Source organism: Acyrthosiphon pisum, chromosome A1 (assembly GCF_005508785.2).
Source record: "Acyrthosiphon pisum isolate AL4f chromosome A1, pea_aphid_22Mar2018_4r6ur, whole genome shotgun sequence".
Classification (NCBI taxonomy): Eukaryota; Metazoa; Arthropoda; class Insecta; order Hemiptera; family Aphididae; genus Acyrthosiphon; species Acyrthosiphon pisum.
In genome coordinates, this window is record NC_042494.1 from 111,942,762 (window position 1) to 111,961,383 (window position 18,622).

An 18,622-nucleotide genomic window follows, 5' to 3' on the forward strand; every position below is an offset into this window, starting at 1 on the left:
CTACATTGATGCATATAAATTACGTTATAACATATAATATAATATATATATAATATAATATATATAATATGTAATATATTATATAACATAGGTTTTACATATTAGTTATTTCAGTTACTTATTCATATTTGTTAATATATAATAATAATTGTTATCGTATTATGCATGCCCCATAATATTAATAGATATTATTATTAACATTTAAAATAATTATTTTTTTTAATCACTGCAATAATTTGTGCATGATAACTATGTAGTCTGTTCTAATAAAATTAAAAAACAATCATATCAATGGGTCAAAGATTACGCCTATGCTTTGGTACACTACAGATTTAAAATTTATACGTTTATCATATCTTCATATAAACCTACAAACAACTGTGTCCTTTCAGCATGTTCAAGATATTTTATATTTATCAAAGAAAACTCTCCAGACACTGAATCAAAATATTTAGTAAACTATGAGTTAACTCTTTAAAAACAAAATTCTAGTGAAGTTGAATACAATAAATACTTCTTTCATTCCATAGACATCACTGTTGAAGATTAAAATAGTAGTCTACAGTAAAGGTAAAATATATATATTTATATTCAGCTGAGTAGTTTCACAACTTTCATCTTTTCATAAATTGAAAACTGAACATTTTCGTAGAAAAATAATAAAGACTATTATTATTTGAGGACGTATTTTAAAACTTTAAAATTAACGATGTAATAAATATTGTAAAATACTAAAATGATTGATATTAATATATAATTTTTTAACACAAATCTAAATTTAACGTAACCAAACAAAACAATAATTTAAAGAGTTGTAATACTCAGTCGAAACAAAAAATTATGAATCATATAAATATTCAAATTCATATTCAATTTAATTATAAATACAAAAAAAGTACTATAATTTTAACGAATCACATTAAACACTCAGTTATTATTGATACTTGATATCAACGAATGTGAATCAGTAAGTTTTAATGTAACTACATTAAAAGTTACAAATAGAGGTACTTTATTTTTAATAATACCTATCGTAACGTAGATAATTAACATATTCTGATAAATAAAATACCTATAGAGTAGATCAGGTTTGTTTGAAACAGCTGAACAAAGTTTCACCAGATTCTGCCAAATTTCCAAACGAAACATTTGGTTGGACAGTGAATGTACCTATACAAAATAATTCATAACAATAGAAAAATCAAATAAAGGTATTTAAAGTTTTTATTTTTTTGTTATATATAATTATATAAAATTGTCCGCATTATTGTATGCCCTGATCTTAACAAACTAATACAAATCGCACAAAAAACGTAATTTAAACATATCATTTTAGAGGGTTTGACAAATTGGTTTTATATTTTATTATATTTGACTTTAAAAATAAAAACGAAAAGTATATAAAAGTTAATTTAAATAGATACTGAATTGTTATGAGATAATATTTAGATAAAACGATATGTCATAATATCAAAAATATTATTCTCAAATGTTTGTAGTAGGTGATTTTACTCTGAGATTACTTGAGATTAGGTACTCAAAAACATAAAAAAAATTAATTTTGCATGATTGCGTTTTGTCTATGTCACGCTTAGGCCAGAGGGAGAAAATAAACTGTGCACTGACAACCTCTTAAAAACTATTAACAGCTATACGACGATGCATCTCCGCAATAAAACATTTTTCATATTTGTTTTTTTTTCCTAATATTTATAAAAGCTAAATAAGAATTATGTATTTTTAATGTACCTAGTAATACTTACTAAAATCTTAAAAATGCTTCAATCTTTAATATTGAGCCATTGAGGGTAGTTTCTGGTAGATAATTGGAACTAGTCTGTAAAAAGTAAAATGTTCCCAGTAATTTTCAAAATAATCTGGAAAACAAAAAAGGGGTGAGCAGGTAACCGCTCTGTCATAGGCGGAAATCTCTTAAAATTTCAGGGGGCTAACATTATTAACATCAATGTGAGTGAGGAGGCTTCGATCCCACACAACTAAAAAAAAGTAGGCTTGGTGGACTTTTGGGGGATCTATGCCCTCGTCAGCTCCCCCCTCCCCACGACCACCGCCTATGCAATTTTCTGTATAATAGATAGGTTACTGTAATATTGCAGTATTAATTCAATGATACACGATAGACTCTTAATGTCGGGGTCTTGGGTTCGAGCCCCACGTTGCGCGCTACTTTGTCGTATACGCCGACCACAGACGCCCACAAATAAACGAACAAATTAATTATACTAAGCACTTTATTAAAACGTTGACGTCCAGTGGCGATCGAGTCACACGATCACCACCTGGCTCTAACACCGGTGGTCAGTGGTAATCGAGTCACACGATCACCACTCACTGACCCTCTTTCTGTCTTCACATATATTACTTATATATCAATTTTACTATCGAAGCACAATCGGTAATATTAAGTTTAACCTAGTTACATTGTACTTATTAGCTATGCATACAATTATACTAACTGTTATTTTATTACATAATAGCTGATCCCGTGCACTTCGTTTTCCGTTAAATGTACCATAACTATATGGTTCAAACTGTGTTCAATTCGTTATTTAATATTCGGTGTATGGTGTTCATAATCAATCTTAACTCTTCTGTTGCCTGGGATAAAAATTCTGATTCACAACAGTATATTATCAGGTAGGGAATCTACCTGCGGTAGATCGCGGACCCCGTGCTGTTCGTACGTAACTTTATAATTTAACTCTATAAACTATCAAAGTTGTACCAAGTATGTCACTGAATTCCTCTTAAACGGCTTAACTAATTTTGAATGCCAAGTCTGTCGACCAATATTTCCTCCATATCCACGAATTGAATGAATACACTGATTTAACGGCAACCAATAATTATTATTATAATAGCTTTAAAACCCATGGCGACCATTTATAAACAAAAATTTCCACCGTAAATCTCTATAAATCCCCGTTTGAGGCTTGAGCACATACCCTGGTTGGACCTAGGGGGGTGATTTATAGCCTATGTGTTATACTGATGTATAAGCTATATTATTGTAAAGTTTCATTAAAATCCATTCAGTATATAATATTAGTAGGATATAGTAGGATATAGGATTGTTATCTTAACCTAATTTTTTGGAATGCATGTTTCTACGTTTTTACTTAGCTTTTTGAATATTGTATAATTGGTTTTGGTATTTTACTTGTTACATACTATGATGTTTTAACTGCAATATTTTTATATATTATGCATGATACAGCAGAACGGTAGTCTGTGTTAAGTCTATTATCATATAAATATATTGCTGTTAGTTACCATGCTCCTAGTTGGTTCGGAAGTTATGATTTTTCGTGTGTTTTTGTACTTCGAACGTTACGTAGTTACGTGTATTTTGGATTTTGGGTTTTCGTTTGATCATTACAAAACTCAAGATTCTGGTTTTTTGGTGTACGAGGATTCAAAAAGACTCAATGTTCGAAGTACGTACGACCGTAATCGAAGTAGCAAAAAGTTGAAAAACGCAATATGTGATTATTCGTATAACCAGACGTTTCCTTATGGTAAGTCTGTATAAAGTTTTAAATAATAATTATTTTGAACTTTTTTTCACATTTATTTCAGTAGGCGTGTAGCTCATTATTTATTAATGTAAAACGGTAGGTATATAAGAATACAATATTGAAACCTATAAAATAATAGGTCAAATCACTCTAATATATTATATATTTGAGTTAACAACACAAAATTGGATGTACATTTTAAAGTACTAGCTCCTTCAATATAGGTTGTATCGTCTTGAAATCTTCGATGTTCAATGCAGTGACACCTATCTAGATAAAATTTCTGTTCTCAAAAAAGCCGCGTTTCGTATTTAAGTTTGAGAAATTGGCAAAACAAAATTTCACACCAATTTTTTTTTTTGCTAATTCAAATTTTGATCACAACATTTACCCCCTATATAATTGAGTTAAAAAACTGTTAAAAACTGGTATCTGATCTAGGGACATTTCTGCTTCGATCCTCGAAAATTTTATAAATATAGGACTTTTATTGAAGGATTTATAGGTTTTTTGATATTATGTTTTTCAAATTAATTTTATATATTTATGTATTCAATATAAGTTCTATCTTTAATTATCTATGTTTTACAATAAAAGTTATATCGATTTTAATAATTTTATCAATATAATAAATTAAAATATAGAATTATTGAATTTTAATAAAGTACCTAATTTGAAATGTAGCACGGGCCAGTTAAAAATAGTACGCGGACCGCCGCAGTGGCCCATCCCTGATAATATAAAGTGATCAAAATCATTTGAACAAGTATATTTTTCTACATTTTAACGATGCTATATATTACCTACGTGTTATGGTAACATAAATGGTTTCCTTAAAAAGTTAAAAACAAATACAATAGCACGCAGCTAATGATTTAACATATATTATTTTATCATAGGTAATATAAAATAATTATAAACTTATATAAAATTAAAAAAATAAGAAATATAGTTGAATTTTAAAACGTTTATTAGTATTTAAAAAAAAAATGTAATAATTTATTTTGGGAGACTATTACCTACTAGTTTTGGGCCCCCCGAGTTGCGCTTATGTGTACATTTAATATTTAGCCTTGCACAGAGGGGGACTGGCTAGGGTTATCCCCCCCTCCCTCGGTATATAATTTTCTTCTTGAACCGTCCTAACACGGTTCAGTCTATTGCACGGACCTGACACTAAAATATTATTTCCCTCGGTTTATAATGTTCTTCGTGAACCGTCCAAACACGGTTCAGTCTATTGCACGGACCTGACTCCAAGATATTATTTCCCTCGGTTAATTATATACCTCACGAACGGTCCAGACACGGTACGGTCAATCGAACGGACTAGGCACCATACAAAGCTTAAAAACAGTTCAAAATAAAATTAGCACTCTCCATGCACCTACCTATTATCATGCATGCGGATGTGACGTCCTCTTAAGGAAATATAAAAGAGGTAGGATTCTCTACTGGGGTGCAAATTGAACAGACAAAGAACGGGAATAGATACCTACTGTAGGGATGCGTGGTTATTTTATATAATCGATAATTTTAATCGATTATTTTCATATTTTATAAATAATTGATATAATCGAAATTCGATTAGTCGATTAATCGATTTTTTTTATAAATAATCGAATAATCGAAAATTAATTATAATCGAAAATAATCGAAAATAATCGAAAAATTAATTATAATCGAAAATAATCGAAAATTAATTTTAATCGAAAATAATCAAAATTTAATTATTACTGAGAAGTGAGATTTATTTGGTGTTTTGAAGTTTCAAACTATTTTCATCAAAAAGTTAAGACACACAACTAATAAGTTGATATTGTAATGAAATTATTATTTCAAATGATTATTTTTTATAGTTAATAATAGGAATATGTAGAAATACTTAACAGAGTAATCAAATGGTACCATGATATGAGTGGTTGGTAAGAGTATGACCTATGGACAAAATGGGTAGAATAGTATACACATAGACCAATTATCTCAATGGAAAGGTTTTTTTTAAGAAAGGAGCAACATTTTTTTGTTTTTATATTTGGGCAGTGCCCAGAAGTGTCTATAAATATACTAAATTGAATTAGTCTCTGTTTCTTTTTATAAGGAACATTTAAGCATTTAATATTCGTTTCTCTAATTATATATATTCCTATTAAGAGGATGCTACCCATGCATTTGTTTTCACAGTCTTACGCACGTACGACAAAGCAAATTTTCATTCACTGGTTTCAGTAGTTTGCTGGTAGTTTTGATATTAGAGTGATTTAACCTATAATCATTTTTTTAGATAATAACATTACCTATCTGTGCTTAAGCGTTGACTTTTATTCGATATTTTAATTTTCAAGCGAGATATGACCATTTTTAATTTTTGATATTTCACATACCCATATTTTGCTTGAAAATGCAAATTTCGAAAAATCGGCAACGCTTAAACACAGATAATATTCTTACCTAAAAGTTTTATAATAGGTCAATTCACTTTAGTATCAAAACTAACTGCACACTATTGAAACTAGTGAACGACAATTTTCTATGTCGACTGCGTATGTAAGACGAAGTCAACAAATGTATAGGAAGCGTCCTCTTAAGTGTAATAATTATCAAATAATCAGTGCTTAGCTGTTACAGTTAATCTCAGATTATAATGTATTATTAATCGATTGTAAAAATTAATATTATCTCCCAATTTTTATAACCGATTATAATTTATGTCTAAATAATAACCGATTATAGTGTAAAAAGTATCGATTATAACCGATTATAATTTTTCTTTTGATAATAATCGATTATAATTTATGAATATAAAATAACCGATTATAATCGAAAACATTTTCTACATATCGATTATATGGATACAAAATAATCGCGCAGCCCTAGACTACCTACTATGGAAAATGAGTAGAAGGCCTTGGATTTTTGAAACGTTTTGTTGTTGTTGAACGTCAAGATAGAGCTACACTTATTCCAATAATTGAAAAAGAAATACTTCTAGGAACAACAATCATGTCAGATGAAAGGAAACCCTATAAAGTTTTACAAAATAAAGCTTATAATCACTTGACTGTAAACCATTCTAAAAATGTTATCACCCACTAACAGGATAAAACCCAGACAATAGAATGCATTTGGTCACCTCTTACAATAAAAATACTTCGAAAATGCATGGCATTATATCGGAACTTTTACTTAGTCATCTAATTGAAGCATGGTGGAGTTCAGTAAATCTTCAATCATACTGTTTTAAAATATTTAATTGATACTAAAAATGTTTAGGTCTCTACTTGGAGTATTTTTTATAATTGGCTATTTATTTTTTATTTTTTGATATTTGACGAACATTTGTATGATATTATGACGTAATAACAAATATAATCGGTTTTTATATATAAAAATAGTATAGTATTAAAAAGAATGTATTTTTAATTTGTACGTAGATCACTCGTTCCGAATTCACAGATCACTAAGCCGTGGTAGATCACCTGCTACACGAATGCCAAATCGAGCTCATTCCTAATAATATTATCTATGGAGATAGCCAAATTTCAGTGCCAGAATCGATCAGGCTTAAAATTATCTAAAAAACCAATGTACCTATATATTTTTTTTTTAACTGACTTAATCCCTTTCTCATGAAAATTGTGCAATTATTAAGTACCTATACTTAATACGGTTATACTGTCTTAGTTTTGGTTATCTATACCGTTTTAAATTTTAATATCTATCACATAATAAGTAAGAGTGAAATGTAAGTCTTGTAAGTTGTAAAACACATAAGTGTGAAGTGAATAATAAAATTGGATTATTACAAGAATATTTGTGTAACAAATGTGTATTTCTGGTTTGTTATAATAATATGAACAGTGTTACATATTCAGTTATTTCAGTTTACATTAGATCACGCTGATGGTAATACGTTTATTAGGTAAAAGTGTCCGACGAATGGTCATAATTATACAATTTAATAAAGAATACACATTTTTGTTTTAGCTTTTCGAAAAAAATTTGGACGACAGACTGCAACATGGCTATATGCAGGTACGTTCCACTTTGTTTAAGTTTGCATAACATAATTATCTCACCAGTTACTATTCTCTATTATAGTTATCTACCGTACAATTTTTGAAATTTACGTGTAGATACTAGATACTAGCTATAATGAGAATATTACCTAATTAACAGCATAGATGTATTATGTACATATTACATACCTACTATATATTATATGTAATTAAAAAAAAAATAGTAAAACTATTTCTTTAAAAATTGCTGTTATTACACTCAGATAATGACGAAAAAACAAATGTTTGTTTATCTGTTATTAGTTCAGTGTATAGGTACATTAGACCAATTTTGTGGTTTATTTTGTTTTATTTATATTAAAATAATTTTATACTTTTATAAAACCACTTTACTGACATTATTATAACTACATTTATTTAATGACATGTATGGTGTATAATATTATTAAAATTTGTATCGACATGTGTTCCAAATAATTTAAATAATATAATCACAGACTCACGCGGAAGAATAATATATTGTTTCTTTTTTCAGATCACAATCGAAACGTTGCCTTGTTCTGCTAGGACTGGCGATATCGATCGCTATAGTTTCACTTTTGGTAGTATTCTCGCTGCATGACGTCGTAAACGAAATCTCCGACCCGGAATTCGAATTGCCCCCGTCGAGTATGCCGATGGGCTTGTACAGCAAAGTCGGAGTAGTATCTAACGGTGGACCATGTGCACAAATAGGAGTGTAATTATAATATGCATTGCACCTATAACGTGATTTTTTTATTAGCGCAGTGTATTCAACCTTGTACATTTTAATTTTTATAAATTTTTTGCGACACATATTTTAGGAGGAAAAAACTGATTGATAAATACTGTTGTATTGTCTTAAATGTAGGTACCTACCAATGTATAAGAATAGGCCAGTCGTTAATAATGAATTTAGTGCAATCACTATTATTATTGTGTTCAATATATTTTCTTCGAATAGTTGCATGAAATAAATTATTGTACTATATTATATTATATATTTTTTCTTTAATAATTAAAAGTATATAACGACACAATTATAAAGCTCACGTGACCCAACGTGAGTCCCACCAGTGGAAAACCACTGTAATAGTGTACTGATACAATGATTTTATAAAAATGAATATGATTATTGCTCTAACAATTAAAATAATAATTATATTTCCGTATAACATTTAAATGTTTAACGACTAAAATAGTTGATAAAATAAATGTTAAAATACGAAAATATTATACATAATTTACTATGGTTCATTATTTCAAATATTTAAGATTTAACAGTAAATCGCCCACTTCCCACACAATAATTTTAGGTTTTAACTCTAATAATAATCTAACAAACCGTTTGAATATTTTAACTATAAAACCATTTTTACATAATATAATTAATGATCACGTCAAGTACTTACATTAAATCCATCTGACACTTATGACATTTAAAAATGCTAGTAAACGGGTAAACGCCTTTATTTATTCTGTGTATTGTTTTGTAAAAGGGACGTGATGTCGAATGGTGGAAATGCCGTTGATGCTGCTATAGCTACGATGATATGTGATGGTGCTCTATGTCCTCAATTTAAGGGTTTGGGTGGAGGATTTTTAATGAGTATATACAATGCCACAACCAAAAAAGTAATGTCAATCGACGCACGCGAAACAGCACCATCGGGGGCAACTGAATCCATGTTTGTAAAAGAACCTAAAAATTCTATATTGGGTATGTACTTATGAACTCAAAATAAAAAAAATTATTTATCTATGTTAATATTGATATTATAAATCAATATGAAAGTAATTATTACGCATATTATAAATTGATGTTCGTTATTTTAAAATTAAATTAATGTTTCTAAAAACTATATATTAAATATACGAGTATTTATAAATCTCATTTGGATGATACACATTTTTAAATTAAAAAATATATAGGTGGTTTGGCAGTTGCAGTTCCGGGAGAACTTAAAGGCTATTCGACCATCTATAATTTATACGGTGGTCATGTTTCATGGTCATCGCTATTTGAACCAACAATACAATTATGTGAAGAGGGCATGCTAATCAGCAACCGTCTAGAGTTAGCTTTAAAGGCAGAAGAAGACTTGATCAAAAATGACCCAATGCTCAGGTACAGCGAAAGCCTGCATTAATTGTTATGTAACTAGAAACAATTTATCATACTATGCAAATTGTACGGTTTTATAAATCAATTTTCAAAAGTCGTTTAAAATTTACATAACATTAAATTGACTTTCACCGAGAAAAATAGAATTACAGACATAATATGCAAATAGTTGCAGCTATTGGCCCGATACCACTCTCATCTCGTATTTTCAGTTGAATTCCGAGCTTTCTGAATTTATACACTTCGATATTTTTGACGGATTTTGCGATAGATATTAATTTGTCATTACTTATTGGTATAATTATTGATAAAAACAATGCATTCGTCTCTACTTTCTGACATTAAACACATATGTTATAAATTGCATAGATAAATAATTGTAAAAAATCATTTCTTAGAAAAGCTTTTTTCAACGAACACACTGGGCATGTAAAGATGGCTGGGGAAATGTACACGTTACCAAAGTTAGCAGAAACTATGAAAATCATAGCAAAAGAAGGCGTAGATGCCATATACAATGGTTCGTTAACGGAACGATTATTAGAAGACTTAAAAAGAGTAAATGGGATAATCACAAAAGAAGATTTAGCCAGCTATAAGTGAGTATGATATTATGATTTTATAAGCTTTCTAATGAATTTCAGCTTGTTGTAATATTTAAATAATATATATTATGTATATATTGTCAATTAAGTAAATTATATTTAATTGGAACAAAATTAAAAGTTCAGAGCTATTTTTATCTTAAACGGAACCTATATAAACGAATAGACTCCCTAGTTAAAATATAAAAAATAATTCATAAACTAAACGAATATAAACATTACATATTTTCAGAGTCGAAGTCGAAGAATCATTTTCGGTGAACTTAAATAATGGCCATACAATATACTCGGGGCCACCTCCTAGTTCTGGCATAATACTAGCTTACATACTCAGAGTGTTGGACGGCATTTTGCCGGCACCCAACGCCGGCTTAGATGCACATCGTTTGGTGGAGGCTTTTAAATTTGGATACGGCGAGAGAACACATTTAGGCGATCACAAATTCGTAAACGTGTCTCAAGTATGTTTTATCGACCAAATACATTATAGCCAAATGTAGTTGATGTTTAGTGTTTACGATTATTTTTTAAATTGTTTTCGTAGATATACGATAAAGTGAAATCGGATAGTTACATAGATAAAATACGTAGTCGAATATTCGATAATTTCACTTCATCGGACCCTAAATACTATGGAGGTGATTTTGATATGCCAGAAAATCACGGAACTGCCAATATGGTCGTGATTGATTCGATGGGAAACGTCGTCATAAGTACTAGTACAATAAACACATAGTGAGTATAGATTAATAAATTTCTCAAAATTTATAATTGACATCAAATATTAATTACACGGCTGTCTTAACGCACAAGTTTTGTTTTTATTTAAGCTTCGGTAGTGGTTTCATGTCTCCTAGTACCGGTCTTCTTCTGAATAATGAAATGGATGATTTTTCTACCCCAGGAGTCGTTAATATTTACGGTATTCCGTCTTCACCTGCAAATTACATAAAACCAGGCAAACGACCAATGTCTTCAATGTGCCCAACTATTATCACAGACGGAAAAAAGGACTTCGTCCTCGCAGCAGGAGCAGCGGGAGGATCAAAAATCACGCTTGCAACCGCCTATGTAAGATTATTTTACCTTAAATCCTAATAGTTTTGTGGTTTTAGATATCTATTATAATATTACATTATTACCATGCCCATCGCGTTCGTCTCAATTTAATTTCCTAGTATTCTATAAAGGTATACTGTTTTTGATTTTAAAATAACATCAAAACATTATTTCACAATATTTGTTGTTCTAAATTCGTATTAGATACTAGTTATCACCATTATCTGTAATAAGCTAATACCTTTATTGTTTTATTGGCATTCGATTATATTAATATACAACTGTTAAACTATTTTTTTTTCTTATATATAATTAAATGTAATTGTGTACGAAAACTTTGATTACATAATCACATGCAGCTAATATGTGATTTTCTACGTAAGTTAATTTGAACATAACGAGTTTGATTGGGCTGTAAAATATGAATTATTGTTTAAATTAAAAATGTCCTTCTAAACTCATGATATTGGTGCATATAAATCTTGAGCTTAACACTCACATAGAGTGGTAGATGAGTGATGTAGATGCTATGTGAGTAGATGGCTTATTATAGCTCTAATGTAATACATTAAAGTAAATTTATTTTAACCCAAATTGTTTTTCTATAGATTTCAATATTGGTTGTTTTAAAATATATATTTACATATTATTAGTCTAATATAATAAGTTATTGTAAATAATGCATTTGTGTTGTAACTATATATGTAAGAGCACGGCTTTAGATACTATCTAAAGCCGTCTGTAAGAGTGATGAATACGATAAATGATAACCAAGTTTATTATGCTATTAAATATTAAATTAAATTATATTCTATTTAGGCGTGGCCGAATCGGCGTAGAGATATTTCGGCGCAGAGTTTTTTACTTATTAAGTATAAACTACGGATATGTATGGACTTGTATATAAAAAATAAATAATAATAGTAATAATAAACAATAGTATAATATTAATATATTATAGTATAGTTTAATAATATAATTGTTAAATAATTAAAAATATCTATAGGTATTGTGTTGTAAAAAAATATTTGACTTAAATATTGCATTTAGCTACGTACAAAACAAAAAACAAAAAAATGAATTTAAAAATAATAAAACAATAAATTACTATAGTTTTGTTTCAATGAAATATTATGTGAGATACCATTAAATAGTCAATTAGTTTATGATTCTTATATTCACTCACAATTTTATGCAATCGATGATTAATTCGTGTGTATTTTTTAAATTTTTTGAGAGGACTCACTCCAGCTAAAAATTGAGCCAAAAAAACATCGTAGCTTTTTAAACACTTCTCAAATTATTAACAAAAGTCCATATGATTTGATTGCATTTTTATATTCAGTCGTTAGTTGTCTGCCTTAGCATGATTATTGGTTCTGTTTTCGGAATTTAAGACTCTTTCATATAGATTCCACAGTTCTAGAGGGAAACATTAATTGCTTCTCCCACGACCATTTCGGTTAATTCTACCACTTTAATAAATTAGTTAGTTCCTCGTCAATATTTTGCTCTAATAAATCAACTGAAAGGTCAAGATTTAATCGCACAAATTATAACAATATGATCATTTTTACTGAAATCGAGTTATAGATGTAGATTTAATTCACCAATTTGTTTTTAAAAATGTTCGATAAATGAAATAAGCCATATAACATCGGGAAAAACATATTTTATCGATTTTAAAGCTGCCTGTTCAAAGTCAAATGAAATTTATTTGGATTTTAAACCAGTTATTAAGCCCCTAAGCATTGATAACATATGAGTAGGTATTCGATATTTCTTTGATGAAGCTAATGGATAAGAAAATAGAATATCCGATACCTAAATAAGCCGCGCCAAAATAACCACGCGCCGATTTGTCCTAGACCCTTAAGGCCTTAATCATGATTTAACATGAATTCAAATACTAAGATATTTTTATTTTAAGGTGACTGCTCTTAAATTATGGTACAATAAAACGCTGAAAGAAGTGATAGACAAACCAAGAATTTTCCACCAACTTGTACCTATGCAAGTTCAGTATGAATACGGAACGACTAGAGTAATGTTAAAATATAAAATGTTTACAAAATATTTTACTAATAATATTATTACCTTGTTTTATTGTTTAGGATGTAATACAAACACTTAAAGATATTGGCCATCCAGTGATCCGATTGTCAAGTACCGGATTTTCAGCAGCAACAGCTATTGCCAAATCGGCTTCCGGAATGATAGAAGCTATGCCAGATTTTCGACGACCAGGAAATTCATCTGGATATTAAAACTATTATAATAGTTTTTAATAAATTTTAAATGTTGTACATTTTTGTATAATATACGTTGATAATATCAACAAATTCTAACAATTTAAAATGTACTTTTTTCATAAAAATTGCAATTATTAACGATTAGTAAATTGAATATAATCCAATAATTTGATAAGTCAAAAAAATAGTAATATATAGGTATAGTAAATAAAAATAGTTTTATATTATTTGTATATAATTTAATGTTTTATACCTATACCTATATTTACATTAATTTGTTATTACTTTTTCCTATTTTTGTATATCTTCATTATTCACAGAAGGTAGTTAACGTAAATTACTCTTTTTTTCTTAAATTTTGAGTTTGTTTTTTATATTTAAAGAATGTTCTCTTTATTTTTTAGATTTGTTTAACCATGTGACCTATTCCAGCCTATTAATTTCATAATTTTATAATAGTATGATGTTGCATTTTATTAATTAAACTGTTTATTTTGAATATTATAGTGTCTGGTGTATAACAATAAAAATATACAGAATTCGTGAAAAATTAACCATATAATTTTTAACCAAAATGTGCAAATTATCTTTTGTTAGAAATTCATAAAAATTATTCTTTTTAAATCTAAGATTTCTCATGTAGCGTTTTTCTTATTTTGTTGTAATTCAAAAACGAATAACTGTGTATATGTTACCGGCAAAGTGTTGAATCCGGTATTATATAGAAATCCTAGGTATTCTATAGAATGCCAAAAATAAGCAGTAAAAGTATAAAATACATACAATAACTAGGTATTCTATAGATTACCTAACCTCAAGCAGGAAAAGTGTACAATAAATATAAAACTTCACCTAACCTTTGAAATCAATGATTAATGCTTATTTTGACGACTATCTTATCGCATATATAGGTACAACACGACGTGTGCGATGCATTATCGTCATTATTAAGTATTGCTATTATTATATTGTTCGTGTATACGGGAAAATTCAAAATACGTCTTTAAAATATAATTTTTTCTCACTCTTAGAGTGTTTTTCGTGTTGAGAAACCTATATTAAAAAAATATCTGAACATTTCTATACCGAATTAAGTAAATGTCAGAAAAATGAACTTCAATATGATGATCCAATACTTCCCGATAATGGCAAACATAAAATAATACATATTATACTCGTAATATAGTAATTCAACCGTTTATATTTTATTATTTTAAGATCATAAAAATATTTTTGCAGGTAACAGTTGATGGGTATTATAGATTATGGACTAAGGAAGGGCTTTTAAAATCTTTATATTCAAGGTCTCATATTCTTCATATGCCAAAAAAATTTAATAACAATTGACCAAGTTCCAAGAGAAAATACATTTGCTTTACGCACAATTGCAACTCAACAATCTACAGGAACTGGACAAGGTTTTATAAAAAGCACATGCAAGACAAAGTGTCAATCCAAAAAATGTTTGTGCATAAAGAATAATATTTTATGCAGTTTGAAATGCCATTCATCATCTGTATGCCGTAATAAATTAATAATAACCAATAAATAATAATAAACATATTTTGATTTAATACATTACCTACCATAGTATTGGCATTCTATAAAAATCCTGGGAAATCTATAGATTTCCTAGGCATAATATAAATTAACATTCAAATTTAATATATTGCCAAATAGTTCAAGGAATTATATAGAATGACTAAGAAATTTATAGAATGCCTATATTCAACACTTTGCCAGTAACATATACATGAAATTATTGAAATTTACATCCAACCGTCTCCGCTCAGAACCATTCTTCGTGTACAATGATATTATACCATTGAATTAAAATTTAATACCATCCATTATACAGTGACCCACTTGTAACCTACTGTACAGCAGAGTGATATCCACTTACCGGCTTTTTATTTTTAACATTTCCAAGATAATTGGAAATATACATGAAATAATAATATTAAGTGTAATTAACCAATTTAAAGACTTATAATCATGACAAATCTTATCGATGATTGTTTCTAAGCTTCTATGATATTTTATATGACCTTATATTGTTTTATCTATCTATTTTAGACCTTTGTGTGCCAGCTATGTATCTTATATTAGATAACCTATATATTTATATCAATGCAATCGTAAATTCAGTGGCATAGTGGTTGTGAAAACCAATGCTCAAATTTTACGAAATATTAAGTATTAAAGTATAGTCTGATATTAGTCGTTTGTAAAACTTAAGTCTCAAACGTATCATTGTCGTACTAATTGATCGCAAGTTAAAGTTTTAGACGGCGCTTTGGTTAGGCAATTTAGGGTCGCTTTTATTTAGAATAATCAGATGTATTATAAGTTATTAATATTGATATAGAAAATAAATATAAGTATAACATTAACATTAACAAAAAAATTGTTTTAAATATTGGTAGTATCAATCAAAATTACTTATTGCACTTACTACTTTTTATATATACATAATATGTTAAAATAATTCATGTGTAATGTAATAACATAGATTGTGGTGGTTGTAGTGGTGATGGTATACAATACCTATATAGAAAACTAATAGGTTTGAGATACGATTTTTAAACTTTTAACTTAGAAGTTTAAATTAAATCTGATATAGTAAAGTAGTTTAGTTAAATGTTTTATTTTAAAATTACATGTAGATACAACTTAAATGGTATAAAACCACAAACATTTATTTTAACAAAATAATGAATACTTACATATAGTATAAAATTGTATCTAAAAAAATAATAATAATAATCAGTAATTTATCTATATTTCTTTTACTATATAATATTCATGAATTCGAGGAGGGGCAAAACCTTTTCCCAGCCCCACATCAACAATTCGATATTTTGGATACATTTATATGACCGTTCACTAAATATTTAGACCAAAAACTTCTTTTACATATATGTCCCCCCCCCCTTCCCCAATAATACTAAAAACAGCTTTTTGCACAAGGTGGGTGGCTGAGTTACCTACATTCAATATTAAATTTTTCAAACCTACATGTTAACATTTCTTGTATCATTATTATAATTTTAATTTTATAGATGAATTTTCTATGGTATTTTCTAAGGGAATAGTTGAGGAATTACACTAGAAAAAAAAGTAGGTCAGCGCATTTCGGTGGTGGATGTTTGTCCATCGTCCCTTTGGTCCTCGGACAGGATAGTGTAATTTTACTGTATTCGATTTGAATGCAATGATTGCATTCGATAAAAAACGATTCTGAGCGGACGAGGGAATCTTTTTTATTTAATTTTATTCGTTTCTATAGTGATAAACAAAGCGTTTTAAGAACAGCTTAAGAACGATTTATATAAATAGGTAATTTATAATTATGAAATATCATAAAAATGAAAAAAAATATAAAATAAAAGAAAAAACTCATAAGTTTTGAAAATATTACCATATCTGGGTAAGGCTAATATAAGTAAACAACCCAAATTTCAAGTTTTTACGAATGATTTTAACCGAATTACAACAAAAAAACTCCCAAAATTAAAATGTCTATAAATAGCTCAAAAATTGCTAACATTTTCTGAACTATAAACCGTAAGGAACAAAATCTAAAATTAAACAAAAAAGATCTCTTGTTATTTTTAATTTGAAGCAATATTTCTGGTAGAAAACGTCATCCGTAATTATTTAATATTATAAAATCGTGAAATTGTACATTTTTTCTCCTTTAACCGCTTTTATTTCGAGTAGCGTTTCGAAAATCAAAAAATGACCTCTTTAAAGTACCAGAACATTACCTTTCAGAAAAGATGCTATACTTGATACTTTTGAGCAAGTTTAGAGGGGGAAAAAGTGTTTACAGAATAAAAAAAAAAAAGAAATAAACATCATTGTAAAACCAATACATCCCTCGCTTCGCTCAGAATCTAAAATTTTATTTATTTTTGCCCGCCTTCATCAATAAGTGGCGCCAATGTATATTTCTAAATAAATTGTCCGAATGAAGCAATCAATTAAATATTTAAATTTAATTATGAGCATTAACAATAACTTTCATTTATTAATATTGTTTTACTGATATTGCTTTATTTATATATTATACTAGCTGAACCCGTGCACTTCGTTGCCCATTAAATGTACCAACTATATGTTGTTCAATTCATTATTTAATATTCGGTGTATGGTTTCAAAATTAATCTTAACTTTTCCGTTGCCCGGAATAAAAATTCTGATTCGCAGCAGTACATTATCAGGTAGGCAATCTACCTGTGGTAAATCGTGGACCCCGTGCTGTATGTACGTTAGTGTATGATTTAACTCTAAAGTATCAAAGTTATACCAAGTTTGTCGTATTCTACCTATGGTGGATTGATATAATCAATTAATACAAAATCCTAACCTAATCTAACCGTACTAAAATCAGATGAATAAACGCAAACACATACAAAAAAATTCATTAAAATCGGTCTATCCATTTAGGAGGAGTTCAGTCACAACACACGTACAGTAGAATTATTGCGCTTAGCAACACATTCTGCGATTAATTTTTACATTATATGAAATCAACAAACATGCCCGATTAACCAATAGCAACCAATACAATATAATGCACTGTTGCGCCACTGATGTATTTTTGATATACAGATTTGAGATTTCCTACCTTTCCGGTGGATTTTCCTAAAATTTTATTTCGTAAAAACCTTCTCCTGGCAATTACGAACATCTTAAAAAAAATTTGAGCCAAATCGGACCAGCCGTTCTCAATTGATGAATTGTTATACATTTTGTCTCCATTTTTATATATATAGATTATACGGTCAAATTATTAGCATGCTCGAAAATTTAATGAGTATTCTGGTCATTGGTTATCACTTATCAGGTACGTTTGATTATTGAGCATTAATTAGTAACGGTTATGGTATGTTATATATTTGCGTAATATGCACTACCACATGTAACATGGCAGTGGAATTTATCTAATGATGAATAATAATAATAAAAAAAAACACATTAGGTTTATATCGAAAAA

At 28.6% G+C, this 18,622-nt stretch overlaps 1 protein-coding gene and 1 long non-coding RNA gene across 4 annotated transcripts; one reads left to right on the forward strand and one right to left on the reverse strand.

The window, feature by feature from the left end:
* Positions 1-354: 354 nt before the first annotated feature.
* On the forward strand, positions 355-14,195 carry LOC100168687 (scoloptoxin SSD14). 3 transcript variants are annotated; one of them, XM_003246711.4, is made up of 11 exons: positions 355-570; positions 7,527-7,574; positions 8,094-8,297; positions 9,079-9,299; positions 9,512-9,707; positions 10,103-10,303; positions 10,542-10,770; positions 10,854-11,044; positions 11,140-11,380; positions 13,299-13,412; positions 13,483-14,195. In XM_003246711.4, exons 2-11 carry the CDS (start codon positions 7,561-7,563, stop codon positions 13,633-13,635), a joined length of 1,764 nt encoding a protein of 587 aa, XP_003246759.1. In that variant the 5' UTR covers positions 355-570; positions 7,527-7,560; the 3' UTR covers positions 13,636-14,195. The 3 variants fall into 3 exon arrangements, with proteins under 3 accessions (XP_003246759.1, XP_001947819.1, XP_016662642.1); XM_001947784.4 differs by lacking the exon at positions 355-570 and adding an exon at positions 7,241-7,461; XM_016807153.2 differs by lacking the exon at positions 355-570 and adding an exon at positions 7,299-7,461 and having other exon boundaries at positions 7,507-7,574.
* Positions 1,077-8,150, reverse strand: LOC115033823. The gene is made up of 3 exons (XR_003839142.1): positions 8,062-8,150; positions 1,764-1,837; positions 1,077-1,170 (listed from the first exon to the last, which is right to left on the reverse strand). It is a non-coding gene; the product is annotated as an uncharacterized LOC115033823 (long non-coding RNA).
* Positions 14,196-18,622: the final 4,427 nt, after the last annotated feature.

Excerpts from the sequence above, each read along its gene's own strand:
- LOC100168687 (XM_003246711.4), top strand. Across the intron at positions 9,708-10,102 it reads AAAAATGACCCAATGCTCAG|AAAAGCTTTTTTCAACGAAC; the intron begins GTACAGCGAAAG and ends ATCATTTCTTAG. Across the intron at positions 11,381-13,298 it reads TCACGCTTGCAACCGCCTAT|GTGACTGCTCTTAAATTATG; the intron begins GTAAGATTATTT and ends TTTTATTTTAAG.